Raw genomic sequence first — 20,147 nt, 5'->3', positions numbered from 1 at the left:
TAAAGATTTTTCCAGGATTTTCAGCATTGCAAACAGTTGATTTGTTGAATCAAGAGATGCATTTGAAAACTTAACACGAAGGCCAGTGAAAGGGAACGAATGTTCACACATGGCACATGGCGGAATCTCGTTCGCAAAAGATCATGGGGTTGGCGCGGCGAACCACCATAAACATCTTCTAAGCGTGGATTTGCACAAAATAAAATGCGATTTGTGTGGCGTAGCTGGAAGGGTAACAAACTTCTCCTTTTTCTATGAAATTTGTGATATACTAGAAATTTGAACTATAAAAAACACAAGGTCTGCGAACGTTTACGAGCCAAATGGATGGAAGAAAAACACTCAAATTAGAAGCAGTTTAATAAAGTTAAATAAATTTCTTCGACAAATGCAGCCAAACAAATATGTTTATCAGAGAGTTCTGGCTGTTCGACCATTGGTTTTTTTTTCATTTGCTTCCACAAATCTGAATATAGTGTTATTTACCTTAGAATCGAAATAAAAAAAACTTTTTATTTCAATTTCATAAATGGTCTACAAACATGTCAACATGAGATGAAACGATACAGTTTCAGCGACTCTAGACTTATCATTAAATACCCTTACCTTATTTGTTAGAAGAAAACACCATTTTTGCACTGAATCTGATGAATATTACAAAATAATTAGAATTTCAGTGTACATGAATAGTTGAAAAACTCTTCCCTTCGTCGTTACGGTCGTTACATACCCTCTAAGCACTGGAGATGGATTCGTTACATTTCAACGTGAATATATTCCGTGCCATCTGGCATTACTGGAGCAGTGCATCGTTCACTGTCTGACAGATAATCGCGCAACAACGATATGAATGTGTGGAAAAAAGAAGAAAACCTCCTGCGTTTCTACTCTTGAGCACGAAATTTCACTCGAAAGAAAAATCACGGAGTGCGAAAGACAAAAATATGTTTGCAAAAATATCATGAAATATATCACATTTTGTGGTAAATATATCGTCGATTGAAAGTACACAATCAAAGCAGGCGGCAACAGTTACTAGGGAATTTGTGGAAAACTCCAGACATCGGCTAACTTTAGAAAGTTTTTCATCGTCAGACGATAACATTTGGTTCTGTCGTACGGGAGCAATATTGAGGCAGATGTCTGCTGCTTTTGCTATGCAAATAGTATCTGCGAGGAACCACTGGCGTGCGTGAGTGACTGACGTGTGCTATTACGGCAACAGCTGCTGCTCGCTGGAGGATACGAATGGGACATTTCTGGAGCGGCAAATATGAGCCACCGGAACAACGATAACAACAGTCCGTGGAATAATCGTAATTCACGCAATAACAATGACAGCGGCATTGGTGTAGGAGGTGAGGGTTCGGGTTACAAGGGCTGGTCTGGCAACAGTCGATATAATGCGGACAACCGATACAATAAGGATCGTAGGAATTACCGCGGTGGATACGGCGGACGTAACGATCGACGCGGCTACGATGATAGACGTGGAGGCAAGCCGTACCGTAGCGGTCCGTGGTCAGGAGGTAACAATGGACCGATCGGACCGGATGGAAATTATTCGTCACATGCCAGATACCACTATAATCGACATCAGAAGAATTCGGACAAGACTATCAGCAAATATGGTCCCGCCAATGACAATGCACAAGCAAATCCGCGACCGATATTGCAGGACAATGTACAGCAGATTGCACCGTCGACGGTAAATTTCACTGAACCAGCAAATGAAGATTTAGCCGGTCCCGCGACTGTTGCCACTAATGGTGGACGGGAACGCAAGCCAGAGGTCGTTAAATCTACCGATACCGTCGATAGGTATATTTTTGAAGATCCTAAAAATTGGCAGCGGGGAACAACATTCTTTACCTTTAATTTTTCTTATTTTAGCGCGAAAACGTGGGCAGCCGGAGATTATGCTAGCCCTGGGGAAGAATTTCAGGGATTCCCCGATACTGAATCATCAAAAACAGCGAATGGCGACGCGGTGGATACACGAGTGAGTATATTCAGGTAGCTCAGTTTATTCGGTATTTATTCGGCGCTTCATTCTAGCAGGAAGATGATAAGGCTGATATAACGCCCCAAGAGAACGAGTTGATCAAACTGATTGAGGATGAAGCCTTCAAGATGATGACTGATGCCGATCAGCCGTCTTGTTCGACATCATCGCAGAACAACAACTCGGAGAACAGCGTGACCGCGACGAATGTCGCCGAGCCGAACCAGAATCCGGAACGTCGTATGACGATTGAACGAAGTGCCGAGCAAGTTACCCGTAAGCTTATCAATCAATTGACCACCATGAACAAATACAGTTTGAAGCAGATGATCAACAATCCGGACAGCAAATATGAAACGGCCCTCAAGACTCATGCCCGTCAAAAGCTTCGAGCGGAGGTACGTCGACAGTTGAGGAACTTTAGCCTAAGCGAAAGCACAGCGCAAGTGAAAACAAACTGCGGTATGTTGGAGCCAGATGAATGTGTTGACTCCGATAAGATCCCGGATGCGTTACTCGAGCAGATTGGCAAAGTGCTTGATTTGAATCTGTTGGATCTGAATGTGCCAGAAGAGCAAGCACCAGCGAACCACATAGATGATGAAGATGAGTGTGTAATCAATCAGCCGGACACAGATTATTCTGCTACAGAAGTGTTGGACAAAAATCTCCGATTGACTGACGATGACGACGTTCAGCTGCACTTGGATGCAGAGGACATTTTTGCCCGTGCCGAACTGCTTCTGATGAAGGGCAGCGAATCAGTTCGGAAGGGAAATTCTTCTGGGCCGAGTTCACCTACGGAGGAGATGTTCCCAAACGATCAGATTGATTCCATTGTGAGTGAGGAAAATGGGTTCGATAAAGGGCTTGAGCTGACGGGATCCGACAGTCCCAAGGAGGCGGATTTGCTCGCAGAATCATTGGCGACCCCAGCATTTCCCTGCTTTTTGAGAGTCAGTACAGTGGAGGAATTGAACAAAAAGGTAGATGATTTATCATCTATAACAGTGGATAATAATCAGGATGAATGTATTGATAACAATACAAAGGAATCGATAGAACCCCCATCGATAGAAATTGAAGACACGTGTGCTTCTAATTCAGGAAATTTGTCTTCTGTTCTTGATGTTCCTAATATAACAATTGATTTCCCAGAACAAACTGGCGTTTTGAACGAGAAAGTAGCGGAAAATGTTGATGAGACAGTACAGAAACAGCCTGCAAGCGAATGTTCCGAGAAGTCCGTTGCCCAAACCGAAACAATTGTAGGTAATCCATCTTGTGGTCTGACGGTGACGGATACAGAAATGACGCCCGCTGAAAGTAAAATCCAGGAAGAAATCGCTACGAAAAAGCCAGAACCGCCAACTGGAACGATAAGAGCACCAACCCACCCCGAGCTGGCTGCCCGCAAATCGAAAGGCTCCAAAGCATACAAACCTAATCTTGTCATGCATGAGCACAACAAGCGAGACGCCAAGTCCATCTCGTCTTCGCCGTCGCGTTCGTCATCCCAATCGAACATTGGTTCGCTGACAACAGCAAAATCTCACAAACCCGGATCGAATCTTCCTGCGCTGAAGCAGACTACGACTTGTCCAGCCAAGCATCACAACACAAATAACAGCAACAGTAGTAGCAATAATAGTAATAACGTTAATATCGTTAATAATAGCAATAATCATAGCCGAGAAAAAAGTCAGCGGAAAAGAGATTTTAATGTTAAGGAACCCAGTATCGGCAGTAGCAGCAATGTCAACAGCGTAAATGTAAACGCTGTGCAAACAAATTCCAACAGTAGAACCAGTGATAGCCCCAGCAGAGCTGGCAATAAGGGCTCGTCTCTTCCGAGAGAAATTGTGCAGCCATCGCCATCAAAAGAAACATCCCCACCGGGAGTCCCAGCCACGAAAACTCATCCGGCTCGAGCGCAAACTCCTGGTCCGAAGCATGTTCCGGAGCTCCGATTGTCATCGTCTTCCTTCGGGAAAAAGAAAAAGAAAAAGAAACGTAACAGAAGGAAAGATCATTCACCCGACGGAGGTATGATGCTGGAATGCGATCTGCGGATATCGCGGCCTGCTGTTACACCTACCCCGCCTCCAGTGCAACCACGGTAAGCAAAGTTGGTCGCTTAAGTAAGTTTGTGGTTTGTCCCATTTTTTTCCACTACGCCTCAAGCTTATCTACTGCTTATTGATGAAGAAGTAGACTGAAAGTCATAGCGCGATAGGTCACTTACCTTACCTATCAGACGAGAGCCGGAGTGGCTCGTGCTGTATCAAGAAATCGTTTCCATTCAACTCTGTTTTTGGCTGTTTGTCGCCAGGATCTCAGGGCTCTAAACACTCGCAAGTCACTTTCGATTTGGTCAAGCCATCGCGCGCTGTGCTCCTATGTTTCTGGTACCGGAGGTGTTGCTGAAAAGAAACTTTTTTGGTTTTCAGGCAGAGCATGGTGCATGCGTCTACGCCATTCTCCGCTTCTGCTCGTATTCTACCGTAGATAGCCCGTAACACTTTTCGCTCAAAGCGAGCAATGTGGTCGATTAAAGCCCATAGAGAACCACTGGTTTAATCAGTGTTTTATACAGCTTTAATTTCGTGCGGTGGCCCACGGGATTCGATCTCAGGATTTCCGGATCTACTTTCTGGTATTGCTGTCGGCGGTTACTAGCAATCTCCTGTATACGAACTCGTCTACTACCTTTAGCTGATCACCATCCACGATTACCCGATGAGGCTGGAGTTGTTCTTCTTGGAACCTCTTACCCTCATGTATTAATCAGCCTGGCTGCTGCTGTCTGGTGCTCCACCAGGATCCCAGGGTCCTCCACCGTCGCAATTTCCCGTGCTATGTGTCGTATGCTGCCCTGAAGTCAATGAAAATATGGTGCGTTGCCACGTTGTAATCCCGACATTTTTTGTAGAATCTGTCGGATTGAAAAGATTTGGTCCGTGGTACCACGCGCTCCCATGAAGACCGCCTGATACTGACCCACGAACACCCTCGTTAAAGGTGATAGACGTTGGGATAGAATCTGGGAGAGTATTTCGTATGCGGCGTTGATGAGTGTAATGCCACGGTAGTTGCAGCGTTTCAGCTTGTCGCAATTTTTGTAGATGGAGCAGAACACTCCTTCCATCCACTTTTCCCGTAATTTTTCCTCCCAGATCTTGGAAATAACCCAGTGCAATGCTCTAGCAAGCGTTTCTCTACCATGTTTACAGAGCTCCTCCGGTAGGCCATCTTTGTTGTTTTCAAACCTCCAAACTCACGATCGGGGGCTAGTATTCCGTCATCTGTTGTTCGCTTACCCAGGATAGTTCCATCTCCGTTTTTGTTTGCTGCATCGCCATTCAAGGTGCTCGTCGGAGTACTACTTCCATCTGTCGACCACTTCGCTTTCGTTCGTGATCAGGTTTCCTTCCACAACCTTGCATATGTCGGCTTGCGGCACATAGCCTCTAGGGGATTGGATTATCTTTTTGTAGAACGTCTGTGTTTCATTGACACGGAACAGCTCTTCCAGCTGCTCATAATCACGACCTCCTGCTGGCTACTTTCGTCTCAAAATCTTGGTCATGTCATGAAATTCCCCAGAATGATTCTGGACTAGTGAATCTCTTCTTGCAAGTTCATCTGCTCGCTCATTTTCTTCTATACCACAGTGGCCAGGAATCCAGTACAGTTGTACTGAACTTATCTGACTTATTTGCCGTAGAAGGCAAATGCAATCCCAGACAATTTTTGATGAGCACTTGAAAGCATTAAGAGCTTTAAGTACCTCTTGACTGTGAGAAGATGCAGAAGATGTCTATATTTTCTTTTGAGGCAGACATTTATACATTCTATTATTGCAGCTATTTGTTTCTGGAAACTGTTGACCGGTTCCCCATAGCTACAGAATATTTTACACTCAAATTTTACAATCATGTTCTATACAAATGGGTCAAAAATGGGTAACAGAACAGGTACTATCTGTTACCCATTTTTGACCCATTTGTATAGAACATGATTAAATCATTACGAACACTGGGACCTCTCATCCCATCCTGAACGAGAAATGGAATGTCATAATTAGTTTTAGGTTCTATCCAATCACTGTTCATCTCTGAAGATAGTCCAACGGGTAAGAGATTCAGGATGCTCAAGTGGCCAATTTTGTCCCCGTCTAATATTTTCTTACATCGTTTTAGTTCTATAGCGCTTCTCTTAGCCTCTAGCTGAACATGTTGACTCAAAGGTGAATGATAGCGTCCAATGCCTTTGAGAGTGTGCTTCGCATTGTTCCAATTATAGGAACGCATGCCAGTCGTTGGAGTTTGTTTAGCTTTTTTGTAGCTATAGTTTCCTCAGTCTTTGACCACCATACTAATGAGTTATAGAATATCTTAGGCCGCACAATGGCAGTGTAGTGTGTTTAAGACCCCATGTTCTTCCTATCATTTTAGAACATAAGGCTGAATAGGCCTTACTGATCGTTAAATCTAAGTGCGCATTCCTGTTTAGTTTAGCATCTAGGATAACACCTAGATATTTCACTGAAGCTCTGCTTTTTATTTCCTCTCCCCCAAGATTTAAACATTGCACATGCTATTTTTCTTTTTTGGTGAAAGGAATAAGTTTAAGGCCATCTGCATCCTGCTCGATATCACGTCGTTGAACTTGCCAGGTTCCATTATAACTAGATCATCGGCAAAGCCCACAACTTCGAATCCATTGACCTCTAAACTTATCAGAAGGTCGTCAACTACAAGTGACCAAAGGAGAGGTGATAGAACGCCTCCTTGTGGGCAACCCTTTGTTGCAATCACAGAATCAGACCACCCAGCTCCGAGATGATTTGTATATGTGTGAGCATGCTCTGGGTCCATTCGACAATAAAGTTGTCGAAGTGTCTTCTTCTCATAGCCAGTGCCATTGATAGTTAAGAAGCACTATCAAAAGTTAATAAACGCGCATAGTGTGCTTTCTTTTGACGAGTAATTTTTCAATTTTTGTCACAAGCGTGTGTAGCGCTGTGACTGTGGATTTGCCTGATGGTAGGCAAACTGGTATTTAGATAACGGGCATTTAGACATGAATACAGACTTTATGTATTCATATAATACTTTTTCCATAGTTTTCAACGGTATTGATAATAAACTAATTGGTCTCAATGAAAACTACTTTAACAAGTCTCCATATCGAAGGAATTTGCTCTATTATCAGACTTGCCTTAAAGATCTCGATTAGAGGTGGAATTAGTTTTGATTCTCCATTTTGAATGAGGACTGGAAAAATTCCATCTGCACCTGCAGATTTGTAAGTGAAAATTAATCCAGCAACTATATTTGCGATATCCTTTCAGGTCCTGTGAGGCATCTTCGAGAGCATTTTGTGTTGCCATTACACCCAGGATTTGTATCCGAATGGATAGATGTAGATCCCGGGAAGTGATTCTTAATCAGTAAGTCTGGTACTTCTGAGGGGATTTTTGTGAACGAATCGTCATTTTTTTCAAGAGAACGAAGCTCGTTAGAGTGGTTCTTTGCCAGAATCTTATTGAATCTGTCAACGATTGGGGTATTTTCAATGCTTTCGCAGTTATATACCCAGGATTTTCGTTTAGATCCGCTCAGTAAGAGCTCTCTTATATTGAGACCAGTACGAGGTAATTTTTGCTCTGTTGAACAGTTTCCGCGCTGTTTTGCGAAGCCGTTCGAGCCTTTTATTCCACCAAGGAACGTTTCATGTTGAAGAAACTCTTCTCAGTCGGCAATTACTGTTGTAAGCAGAGACTGTCGTTTCGCTCAATTCTTTTGAAGCTGATTCAAGCTGCTGTATCGACCTTATTTTTGAGTTTGGAGTTTTTGACTTGAACTCCCAGTTTTTGAACCGATCCTAGTTGGTTATTTTGGAATCTCGGTATTCTCTCTGAACTGTCATGCTACCATCCCATTCAAAGATAATGTGTCTATGATTATGCAAAGACGCCTCTTCTGAAACGTGCCAGTTATCAATTTTGTGTAGAATAGCCGGGTTGCACAGTGTTAGGTCTAAGGGTGGGTTTAGACTAGGGATATATTCATGTGAAGAAATATGATGAGATTTATAGAAATCGCATCAACCGTTTACACTAGCGTGAACTTCTATAATGAATATATTCATATCTTCGGTGAATTTATTCACCTGAAGTAGAACTGCATCCAACTTTAGTGATTTCTCACCAGTGAGAAATTCACAAGCGTTTACATATGCTGAATTTATTCAAGTTATATATACCTCGAATAAGTGTATCATATTTATTCTCACCCGTTTACACCTATTTTCACGTGAATAAATCCATCTATAGCTATAGATCTCCCTAATGTAAACCCGCCATAAGACTTCTTGTCTGATAGCGTTTATGAATTTCGGTTCATTTCCGTTGTTAGCAATATCTATGTTGTTTGACGAGATATATTCTAAAAGACACTCACCTCGATTGTTAATGTCATAGTGTGATGAGCGTTGGCATCACAACCGATGATGAAATCTTTGTTAATTTCCCTGCAGTAGTTTAAAAACGCCGCTACCTCTCGTGGACGTACCTCAGGAACGTCGCCAGGAAAGTTAGCCGACGCAGTTATGATATCGGATCTTCCCTTGGCGGTTGACACTTCCACACTGATCGCGACGATGTCTTCTTGAGTGAACTCTGTAATAGGAAAGCATTTAATGTTTGCATTTACTAAGACAGCAGCTCTTGGAGAGTCATGCTTGTCGTCGTGGAACAACTTACATGACGCTGTTTAAAATACCTAGTATTCTTCCTTTGTGAAACCACGGCTCTTGGATAAGAGCTAGATCCACTGCGTACTTTATAAGCCTCCTGGAGAGCACACTCGACGCGGTTTTAGCGTGATGGAGGTTTATTTGCATAACTTTAGTGTTCCTTGTTAGGTTTGGTTGTCCGATCTGAGGGTTCGTTTGGGAGAATCGGAATCCAATTTGTTTTTTTGAAATTATGCAGAGGCGATGCGCGGTCAAGTGAGTTACCTGTTCAATCAACAATGGTGTGTGTGTTTTCTACCAGTTCCAACAGAAAACTTTGAACCTCGATTGTCATTTCTACGCAAAGAACGCATTAGTAGTAGCAATCGCTTCATGTATAGCTGACTTGTGTTTGTTCGAGTATCCGTATTCATTTTGGATCTGGAGTGAAACTCACCTTTTTCACTTGGAATAGTTGAAGTTCCTAACCTGTTTGCGATAGCCGATGGGTTTGTACCGCTTGGGCCAGGAACACTCAGATTGTCAATCTTCCTGATTTTCGGAGAATCTTCACGGGGAAACTTTTGTTTACCAGAAAACCTACTGACGACTTATTGAGTATGTTGTGGCACACAAATTTAGTGTCACTGGTCTCGAAGACTTCAGATTACCTGGGATTTTGTAGTTTTGAGTTTTCTCGTTCTTGGCCCAGATCTCCTTTGACTACACTTTTTTCATCAGCTTAGTTTCGCCAAATCAGAAGTTTATTGTGAAGTTTTTGCTAGCGGGTTAATGCATGGGAGCTTCGTCGACTCTTAGCGTCCAGTCCGTGTGGATTTCATTGAGATTGGATTTCTTGAGTATACGCCATTTATGGACGGAGAGATTTTCATTTTGCCTCTCTGTGATGCTTTTAAGTCTCTTGTCGCTGAATGTTGCGCTTTGTGGGAAAAAGGCATGAAGAATTTCTGGGTGTGGAATATTTTTTGCATCTAGATCAACCAGTTTTGGGAACCACTTTCTTCAACCATTCCGAAGTTTGATAGTCTTTACAAGAAAGGATTAGATAACCTGACTTATACAAGCAGTTGGAAAACTTAGGTTTCACCGGTTCGTTTTTTTGTTGATCTATTGCAATGAGTAGAGCATTCTGGATGGCTCCGATAGCGGCAGGGTACTTGATTAAGCCCCCCGACCATACATCACTCGGTACGGGTCGCGTCACATCTTGGCCGAGGGGATTTATCCAGGAGAGTCCTATGCGGTCATCTTTTTTAGAGCCAGCATAGAAAATCATGAGGGTAGAAACTATAACCTGAAATTAAAAAATTAAGTGCTCGCGCTCCGCGATCCTGCAGCAGTGATTTTAATTGCAAATCGTTAAGAAATCTTACGGAAGGGTATCCAAACATCGCTTACCAAAGGAAACTATCCAACGTTAACAAATATTAACATATATGACTGCAAACAGTAAACAATACGTGAGCTCCCTGAGCGCGAACCCAGCTTTATGCTACCTACGCTCAATTTGTATTGGTTGGGAAAGGGTTGCCAGAGCCCCGGTTTTATCCATTTCTTTCTGTGCATAATAACCATGGATAAAAGCTATTACAACCATCCTTCTTAGGGGCTTTGGATCCTCTGCTCTGTTTCTCAATTGTTCTAAATTCAATTTCTGACATGCTACTATAGAGATCCATTTTTTTGCAGGCGGTGTTTGTGATTATTTTGATCATCTTTTTTTTTTATTTCTAGTGACGTCAATCCTAACAATGGCAAAAGAACTAATGAATTTGAGCGAGAACCAAAACCAACCAGAGAGACACGAGCAAAGTCAGTGGATCCAAAACTTTGCTATGACGCGAAGCGTGACAGAGAAAAAGACCGAAGTAGGGATAAGTCGAGAGTACGGGAGATAGATGACAAGAAGGATACTGAGAGGGAGTCAAAGAAGGAGAAAAATAAAGATGATAAAAAGGAGGCCGATAAAGAGAAGGAAATCAAAAAGGAAAAAGAGAATGATAAAACAAAGGAGAGGGAAGAGAGGAAAGAAAAGGAAACGTCTGCAAATGCCGAAACCACCACCAAAAATGGAAATCACCAAGCAGAACTATGTCTTCCGAAGACGGATCGGGAGAGGAAGAAATCTCCAGCACCAAAAGTTATGTCCAGAGCCGCCATGGATTCACCGAAGCATTCTAGGGACGGTAAAGAACCTCCCAAAGAACCACTCCCGTCGGATGTCGTGCAAGAACACGAAACTGTACAGGTTAAAGAGGTTCCGAGAGAAACTTCGAAGGAAAATGAACCAGTAGTGGTTTCGGAAGACACGGAGACATCTAACGTGTTGAAGGAGGAAGAGAATCGTGACACCTTAAGTGAGGAACAAACGCTAATGGTTCCAAAAAATGAAGAAATAAGAGAGGTTTCAAGGGAAAGGGAAACCAGAGGATACACTAAAGATAAATGTACAAAGGATGATGTGAATAAAAAAGGATCTAAAGAACCGCCTGGAGAAAAAGAAATGCAGAATGGTTCTAAGGAACGAGAAGCTAAAGTCATAGCGAAAGACAAAGAAGTTAAAGAGAAGGAGCCAACAGAAAGCGCCCCGGAAATAGAAGTCGAACGGACACAAAAGAAGAAAAAAAGTTTATTACGTGGTCCGAATTTGATCAAAGGTCGTAAGGAGGTTGTGAGTCAAGAAGCAGCCGCCTCAGAGGAACCACCAGCACAGAGAAGTCGTAAAGAAACAGTGCCACAAGAGATACAAACCGGGATCACGAAACTGCGACAGGAAACTGTTCCAGCAGAACCACCGATTTGCACCGTCCAATCTCTACCACAACGCAGAGAGGTGGCAGTGGCAGTTACGTCACAATCAGCGATTTCGGATCATTCAACATTCAACCTGAATACTGCGTCATGCCTTGTCAGTAGAACTGCGTCACCTCGACCATGGAAATCTCCCGGAGAAAAGAAATTGCTCCCTGCTGTTCCGTTGTTGCCGGCGCCAGCACAAACAGTGCCCCCGCTGTCACCTAATTCCGAGGGACAATGTACCCCAACGCACCCTTCTCCGGTGACATCTCCTGAGCCCCAATATGTGCGACCGGCAACTTCCGCTATGATATCCTCCCAGCCGGATGTGCTTCAGAGAATCACTCTCCCGTCAACGTTAGCCCCGCTAGCTGCACCCCAAGCAAGTGCGTTTGCACCCGTTATGGCTCTCTTGAACCAGATGCAAGATATCGATAATAAAATGAGTGATCTCCAGCGTCGCAAGATGCAAATTGACAGCGAGATGATGAAGCTCAATTCGGAGAAATTTCAGATAGATCAAAGTTCCATGCAATTACAGAGCGATCGCTTTATGGTTCTCAATGCTCTACGGGCGGCGCTCGTAGATTGTGAACTGAGCACTATAGCCGCTGTCCAGAGTATGCCTCGCATGGCACCGTCCAATTCCATGATGGCTACCCGCCGACGACCGCTGGAACCACAACCGGAGATAGTCCCAAAAAGTAAGCGACGGAAAGAGGCGGAACCAATCTTGAAATCTCCCCCACCGGTGCAGAAAATCAATGCAGCATCAGCATCAGCGCATGAGCTTTCCGAACCAGAAGAACCAGCCACTCCAAGTAGCACCGCAGGAACTGGGGGCGAGAGAACAATCACACGAATCACCAAAATCAGCGATAATACACAAATACTGAAATTATTCCAACGACGAAGGCTGATATCGGACAAATCCGCCGAGGAGAGCCAATCTGAGGACAGCGCCGGGCCCGTTGTAGGCAAACCCACGACAACCAAACGACGGAGAACTCGCACAACCACAGCGGAGCAGAATGATGCTCCCTTGCCCACCGTAGGTGGCAGGTTACGCAGTAACTCAAATCGATCTGTTGAAGCGAGAAAGTCAGTAGAATCAACATCACAGTCCGCTTCGTTAGATCAAACGGCGTCATCAGCAAGCATTCCGACGACGGTGTCATCTCCGAACTTCCCGACTACATTGCCCGGCAGGGTGATGAAGAAGGACGAAGAAGTCCCACTTGTGGGTCATCGTAATTTACTGACGCGCGAAGTGAAAATCGTTCTCAGCAAACTCAATGTTGCCGACCGCAGCAACACATGATTATTGGCCATTTATGCATCTAAAAAGATCAAGTCGGAATTTACCCCACAACTGTACAGGCATCTAGACAGATCGATTTGACAAGAATAATTAGTCAAAGTTTTGTAAATTGGTTCGATGGAAATTTTGGAAAAAGTACGTAAGCATAATGTTCAGCTCGCATCTTCCGACTATGAGCTTAGGAGGAAAATTCATTCAGTGCATCTGCCTAACTGCCTCGAAAATGAAGTCATTTGTTTCTGTTTCCAGTACTGCAGGGCACAAGAAAAGAAGTTAAATATAAGTTATCTGCGTTTAACTAAAATCACAATGTACATATAGTCCGCGACAGTATGACCAGTGGTAGGGAGTTATCATTCAATCACCAAAAAATGTTCCCTGCGGCAACGGGAAGAGAGGAGACGTGTTAAGCAATATGAGTAATCTCAATGAGAATGGGGACAACACAAATCTTTCCTACTCACAGTTCAGAACAACTGAAACTCTTCTCTTTCCTAGAAGTGTGAATATTAAGGCTAAGAATTTACATATACGAGTAGGAGAAACGTGTAGAATTTCTCATCAGTTCTTTCGGGTGAAACTTTGAAACTGTTCATTCTATTGAAATGAGGATTTGCAATGAAACAAAGAGAAGCTGTATGAAAATTGCAAATAAAGGAGACAATTTGATCAGAACAAATGAAATAAGATGAAATGAAAATAAATTATTATCACCGTAATGGGATAGAATTAGTTTTGCGCAGTGATTTATCACAAAAATATAGGGAATATAGAATTCGATATAGCTTACCTTTGAAATAGTGTTTCCAGCGTAATTTTTTCAATTGTTCACTTTTGTGCTTCTAATTTTGATGGCTCAGCAATCGACTAATGATAGCTTCTCTAGGCTCGGCGCCACATTAAATGCCAGACAGATGAGTCTATCGCCTAGTTGAAGTTTCTCATGCGTCTCAAACGATTCCGACAGACTTGGTGATATACGGAGACCTCCACGGTACGATCGCGAATGTATGGTCCGCTGTCTGAACTAACGGCCGTGCACAAAATTTTTAACTTTTCACCAACATGCATTTATCTTAGCAAACAACTATCTTATAGTTTTTCTGGAAGAAGAAACTAAGCTTCCCGTCGTGTTGTTGTGACTCGAGTAATTTCAAAAGCTTCCATTGGAATGTAATCTGGGAATGAAAGGTTTTAGATAGTTCAAAAAATTGAAATGAAAAATGAATAAGAGATAAATGAGATATGAGAGCTAATAATTTAAAAGAAATTATTGAGACAACATGATAAGTTTCTTCTTCTTCTTGGATGACACTAATGTTCCCAGTGGAACATTTGGCTTCTCATCGTAGGTATTATTTGCGTCATTTTTACTAGTGGTATTTAGTTGATATTTCTATGCCGAATAACACGCTTTGAATGTATTCTGGAGTGGCAAGCTCTGGAATACGCGTGACCTCAGTGCAAGTCGGGAAAAAAAATCGTTGACGAAAAGTTGTTGTAGTTACTTTGCCCGTGTTCGACATTATTATCAAAAGGAATCTATCCGTATAGGTGAACTCGGCTGTTCTTCGTTTCTAGAAGGAGGGTGACGGCAAAGACGGAACATTGAGTAACACCAGATTCTTCGTGGAGACACCTGGAACTGCTGTTCCCAACTTTTACCTCTAAGGGTGGGTTTAGACTAGTGATATATTCATGAGATTGAGAGATTTTTAGAAATCGCATCAACCGTTTACACTAGCGTGAACTTCTATAATGAATATATTCATATTTTCGGTGAATTTATTCACCTGAAGTAGAACTGCATCCAACTTTAGTGATTTCTCACCAGTGAGAAATTCACAAGCGTTTACATATGCTGAATTTATTCATGTTATATATACCTCGAATAAGTGTATCATATTTATTCTCACCCGTTTACACCTATTTTCACGTGGATAAATCCATCTATAGCTATAGATCTCCCTAATGTAAACCCACCATAAGGTTCGGTTTGTCGCGAAGTTTTTCACAAAGTGCAGCAGGTTGTTGTCTACCCCTAGTCTGACTGTGTCTTCAGAACTAATTCAATCCAATCACCAAATGCTGTCGATTTTTTCTGGCTTCAGCTACCACCGTTCGGAAGACAAATTGTCGGTACTCCAACATCCTGTTTTCGTTCAAGTAGGTCATGAGCCATTGGTCTGCCACCCTCTCCAGGGTTTTTGACGTAAAGAATATTGGGCGGTACCCTTTCACGGAGCAACTGTTCTAGTTGACTTAACAATATAGGGCGGACTCAAGTCAAAAAAATATGAATATAAAAGAAAATTTTAATTATTGATTCATTCCCTTAAAGTCAGAAAACAACTTCCCACATTAACCCTTCAACGGGCCGTGGGAACTAGGCAATCAACGCAAACTACAATACAACGACATGCTTACATGCTAAAATACACAAAACATTTTTTTCAACGCAAACGCAAACTACAATACAAAAATACGCAAAACAATTAAAAACATTGAAAAAATTGTTGGCAATATAGTTGTTGGTGGCAATATAGCTACCACCAGCCCGTAAAAGGGCTAGCGTGAAGTGTTGGTGGCAATATATGCCATCTGCCCGACTAGCGTAAAATGTTGGTGGCAATATAGCGGCCACCTGGCCGTTGATGGTAAAAATGTTTTTTTTATATATGTATTTTTGATTTTGGTTTCAACAAAAACCACTAATAAAACTCATGGTCAGACTCCGCAAGTCCTACACAGTTTATATGTATTGAAAACTTCAACAAATTGACTGTTTTTAAATTACTTTTCGGGAAATTTGCTCTTGTTGCTCTAAATTGGGATTTGATAACACGGAAAAGGCTCCAAAATGAATAGTTTTTTATTTCTTCGTGCTCAAAAAAATCAGGCTTTTGCTACATATCAGAACTATGTAGCTATCACATACGGCTAGAAGTGATAATTTATTGTTGAAGAAGAGAAAAAAAATCGTTTGTGGTCAGAGATGTCAATATTCTCTGTGTAGCGAAGAGAAATTTTAATTCACCCACCTTCTATATTCACCATAGTTCTAGATATGTGCGAGCGCAGATGAGGGAAGATAAGTTTTTTTTCACTCAACACTGGTGTTAGCCCGCCATGCACCGAATCCCCTTGTCGGAGTTGTCGGAGAATGGACCGAGATGCTGCGCGTGAAATAATAGGAAACTGTTTATAGCACATAGATAGAGACAGTGAATATTAATTTGAATGAGCGAATTATAGATGAAAAGGGTCTTTACAGAGCATTGAGTAGGAAACTACAGTTGGGTGAAATCAAAAAAAATGCAGGAAGTTGAAGAGATTAGTTGGATGAAAGTGGGTTAAAGGACTAAAGTGAAAGAAATCAGGAATAATAATAGGAACGTAAAGGAAATTAAGTTGTTAAATTTGGAATTGGTAGAAAGGTGAATTGATTGGTGATTTTTGAAAATGAGAATACTAAAATTCATTATTTTTTATTTTATTTTTTGTATCTGCTCGAGTCTTAGTTGTTATGACAGACTCGAAATTGTAAAGGGCTGAGTTGCAGTGACTATATTGCCCTGTTTATTTTTCCCAGTGGGTTCAAACGGATGGGGCTAACTTGTAGCACCTGTTTCAGTTCCAGAAATAACATAATTTTTACATTATTGATGTGTGTCTAACATTTTTACAATTCAGACCTGATATCTTCAAGAAAATCACAAACTTCTATGTACAAATTAACATTTTTTGTTTTAAACAGAGCTATTAAAGAGTTGAACTTGCCATCAAATGAATATTTTGAACGGAGACGATTATGTTCGGGGCAGTGTAATATTACATGTTCGCTAGTTTCAGGTTCATCGCATAGTTCGCAATTTTCGTCGTTAATTATTCTCATTTTCGCTTTCCAGAATTTTGAAAAATTGTGTCCTGATAGCAGTCTGTTCAAGGTTCTTGTTTCTTTGTTAGTCAAATCTTTATTGTAAAACCATGGGTTGCTTTCGAATTTGTTTTGAAATTGAAAAAAATGTTTGCCTTTTTCTACAGCGTACTCTTCATACCATAAGTTACCATCATTAATCATTAATTGCTTACATTTCCAGAGAGCATCCTTGAGCAGTATTTTGTTGGATATGGTCACGCTGCTGTTCAAAGCAACTTTCGCTAACTGGTCCGCAATTTCGTTGCCTGTTATGTTTATATGACTTGGTATCCATTGTAACGTTGTTTTCCATCGTATAGCCTTTTGAAGAATTTCCATTACTATCTGGGGTACGTATTTACACTTTTGATGTGATTGCAATATTTCACACGCAGATCTTGAATCTGTGTAGATTACTGCAGATTCAAGATTTTCTTGGTCAATGATATTCAATGCTACACTTATTGCCAATAGTTCAGCTGTTGCAATGCAACATTCTGTTTCTAATTTTATTGAATATCTTTGTTTTGAGAATTCATTATATATACCAATTCCGCAATTATCGTTATTTTTCGATGCATCAGTAAAAACCTTTGGTTTGTTTAGATACGTATTGTTCATTAGAAATAAGACGGTCTGTTTTAGTCGTAGGTGATTGGTATTCTTTTTGGCTGGACCAAAAGGTTCTATAGTTGTATTAATTTCTAGCTTGTTGTTACAGTCATGCCAATAAACCATTGGTGAAATTGGTTTAAAAACATGTTGGTTTTCTAAAAATGTTTTTTCCTGATATGTCAATAGTTCATGGTTTATATTTTCAGGTATCGATTTCAAATGATCTGAGATTACGTTGTTGAAATAAATGCTTCTTGCTATTTCCTTCAACGTAATGTATTTGTGTCCAAATATTAAGGGTTGCTGAGCTGATATTGCATGTAAGGTATTTATTGGTGTCGTTCTAGTACATCCTGTTATTTGACGTAGACATTGGTTATTAATTGTCTCTAAAATTTTTCTTTTAGTTTTAGAACAATTGTTGTGTATTGATGAGCCATAATCCATTATACTTCGAAAGATTGCCTTATAAATATGTATTAACGTTTGAGGGTGTCCTCCACTTTTGATGCCGTTTATTACTTTTATCATGTTTAGGCGATCTATAATTTTAGTTTTGAGGTTTTTCAAATGTATTCCGAAATTTAAATATCTATCTAGTGTTACTCTCAGATAGGTATACGAACGAACATTTTCTATTTGTATGTTATTTATTTTCACATTCAACATAGAATTCGATTTATGTAAAAGAATTATCTTCGTTTTATCAGGATTTATTTCAAAATTTATCTCCATCATTCGTTGTACGAATGTATTTAGGAATCCTTGTGTCATGAAATTTAAATTCTCTAAATTTTTTGCCCTCGTGATAATACCGAAATCATCGGCATACTGTACTACAACTATATCCTGGTTATTGTAGTCATGCAGATGCGATGTGTAGATATTGAATAATGTTGGGGATAAAACATCCCCTTGGGGGAGTCCGTCACTGACAAACCTCTCTATTTGCCCTCGTCTGGTCTTAAAGATTATTTTCCTATTCTTCAGTAATTGAGTTATCCAGGAAGAAATTTCAGGAGGGAAGTTAGAATTCTCGAGTTTGTTAATCAAAATGTCTGTTTTTATGGCATTGAAGGCATTCGATAAGTCTAAGAAGGTAACAGCACTAATATAGTTTTGCCTTTTATTCTCTTTGATTTTATTAATGATTTTAGGCAGTTTACGGTTGAAGTATTTTTACGAAAACCAAAAGAGGTGTTCGGAATTGTTTTGCGTTCATTACTAAATTCTATGATTTTTTCCAAAACAACTGTATTGGTTATCTTCGTGAGCGTTGGTAATAATGATATTGGACGCTTACCTTCCAAACTGTTTTGGTTTTTCCCTGGTTTAGGGATTGCTACTACAGTAATGGTTTTTAACGACAAAGGTAGATAGCAGTCTTTCCATATCTCGTTTAACTGTCGTACAATATTGTTTTTGGTTTCCTCACTCATTTTTCTTAGAATTTGATATGATATTTTATCCTCCCCTGGGGATGACCTTTTCTTTTTCTTAGTTATAATCTCATTAAATTTGTTTAAATCTAGTAAATTATAGTTAATATTGTAATGAATGTCTGTTAAGACAGATGTATTTTCTGGTCCAAAGTGTTTGTCTAGAAAACTACTAGCCATTTCAACGTTCTCGTATATGTTATTGCCCGGATTTTTCCTGTTTTTACCTGTTAACCTGTTGATTTTAGCCCATAATTCAGATGAGCTCATCTGTGGATTGATCTCTTCTATAAAGTTTTTAAGATTTAGTTTTTTCGCTTGGTTTTTCAGTCTTGTGAATATTGCGTGTTTTTTTTTTAAAGTCGATTAGATTCTCTATTGTTGATGATCTATTGTATTTGCTTCTGGCTAGTTTCTTTTGTTGCCATGCGGCTTCAACTTCTAAAGTCCACCAATATTTAGGTGTATACTTGTTTCTAATTTTACTCTTTTCAAATATATTTGCAACATTGTTTTGTAATTCTGCTATACTGTTGAACTCTGATGGTAATAAAAATTTGTGTCTTTTCGTTAATTTTTTTGTAGTTGAAAGTATACCGAGATTTTTCGATATTTTGATTTTTATCCAGAGTTATTTCTATCAAAAGATGATGACTTCCTATACTATTGTCTATAGTTCTCCATTCTGCGTCGGATGAGATATTGGGTGAGCATAATGTGAGGTCTATTGCTGTTGCTCTTCTATCAACTTGTAAAGGAATAAATGTTTTTGATTTATCATTTAGTAATAACACATTATTGTTGTTTATGTGATCCAAAATTATTTCTCCTTTTCTATCGTGAAAATCGTTACCCCATATTTCATGGTGAGCATTGAAATCGCCGGCTATTATAAGTTTATTGCACGAAACTAAATTATTGAAAATTATGTTCATGTCTAATTCTAATGTATTGGTTGTGATTTGAGGTGCCACATAAATGGATACCAGGACCATATCCAACGGAAATACTTTTATAGCTACAACTTGACTAAAGTCAGATAATCCTGCTATATTTATCTGACTGTAAGAGAAATCTGATCTGAGATATATTGCGCTCCCTCCATAGTTGTCTTTTCGTGATATGAGAAACTTGTGGTATTTAGAAATATTATACTTACTGGTATTTTCAAGTTCTTTTTGTGTCCATGTCTCTGTGAGAAATGCAGCTGAATAACAGCCCTCAATTAGGGTTCTATGTAATTCGTCTTTGTTCTTTGCGATGCTTTGTATATTACACTGTAAAAACTTA

The 20,147-nt window shown here is 40.5% G+C and overlaps 1 protein-coding gene across 2 annotated transcripts; it reads left to right on the top strand.

The window, feature by feature from the left end:
• Positions 1-841: 841 nt before the first annotated feature.
• Positions 842-13,603, top strand: LOC129777465 (titin homolog). Of its 2 annotated transcripts, none has more exons than XM_055783734.1 (4): positions 842-1,821; positions 1,894-2,002; positions 2,062-4,124; positions 10,502-13,603. In XM_055783734.1, exons 1-4 carry the CDS (start codon positions 1,274-1,276, stop codon positions 12,882-12,884), a joined length of 5,103 nt encoding a protein of 1,700 aa, XP_055639709.1. In that variant the 5' UTR covers positions 842-1,273; the 3' UTR covers positions 12,885-13,603. The 2 variants fall into 2 exon arrangements, with proteins under 2 accessions (XP_055639709.1, XP_055639708.1); XM_055783733.1 differs by having other exon boundaries at positions 2,059-4,124.
• Positions 13,604-20,147: the final 6,544 nt, after the last annotated feature.

This window comes from Toxorhynchites rutilus, chromosome 3, assembly GCF_029784135.1.
Source record: "Toxorhynchites rutilus septentrionalis strain SRP chromosome 3, ASM2978413v1, whole genome shotgun sequence".
NCBI classification, from domain to species: Eukaryota; Metazoa; Arthropoda; class Insecta; order Diptera; family Culicidae; genus Toxorhynchites; species Toxorhynchites rutilus.
The sequence above is the reverse complement of the archived record's forward strand: the minus strand, read 5'-3'. Positions and strand labels throughout refer to the sequence as shown.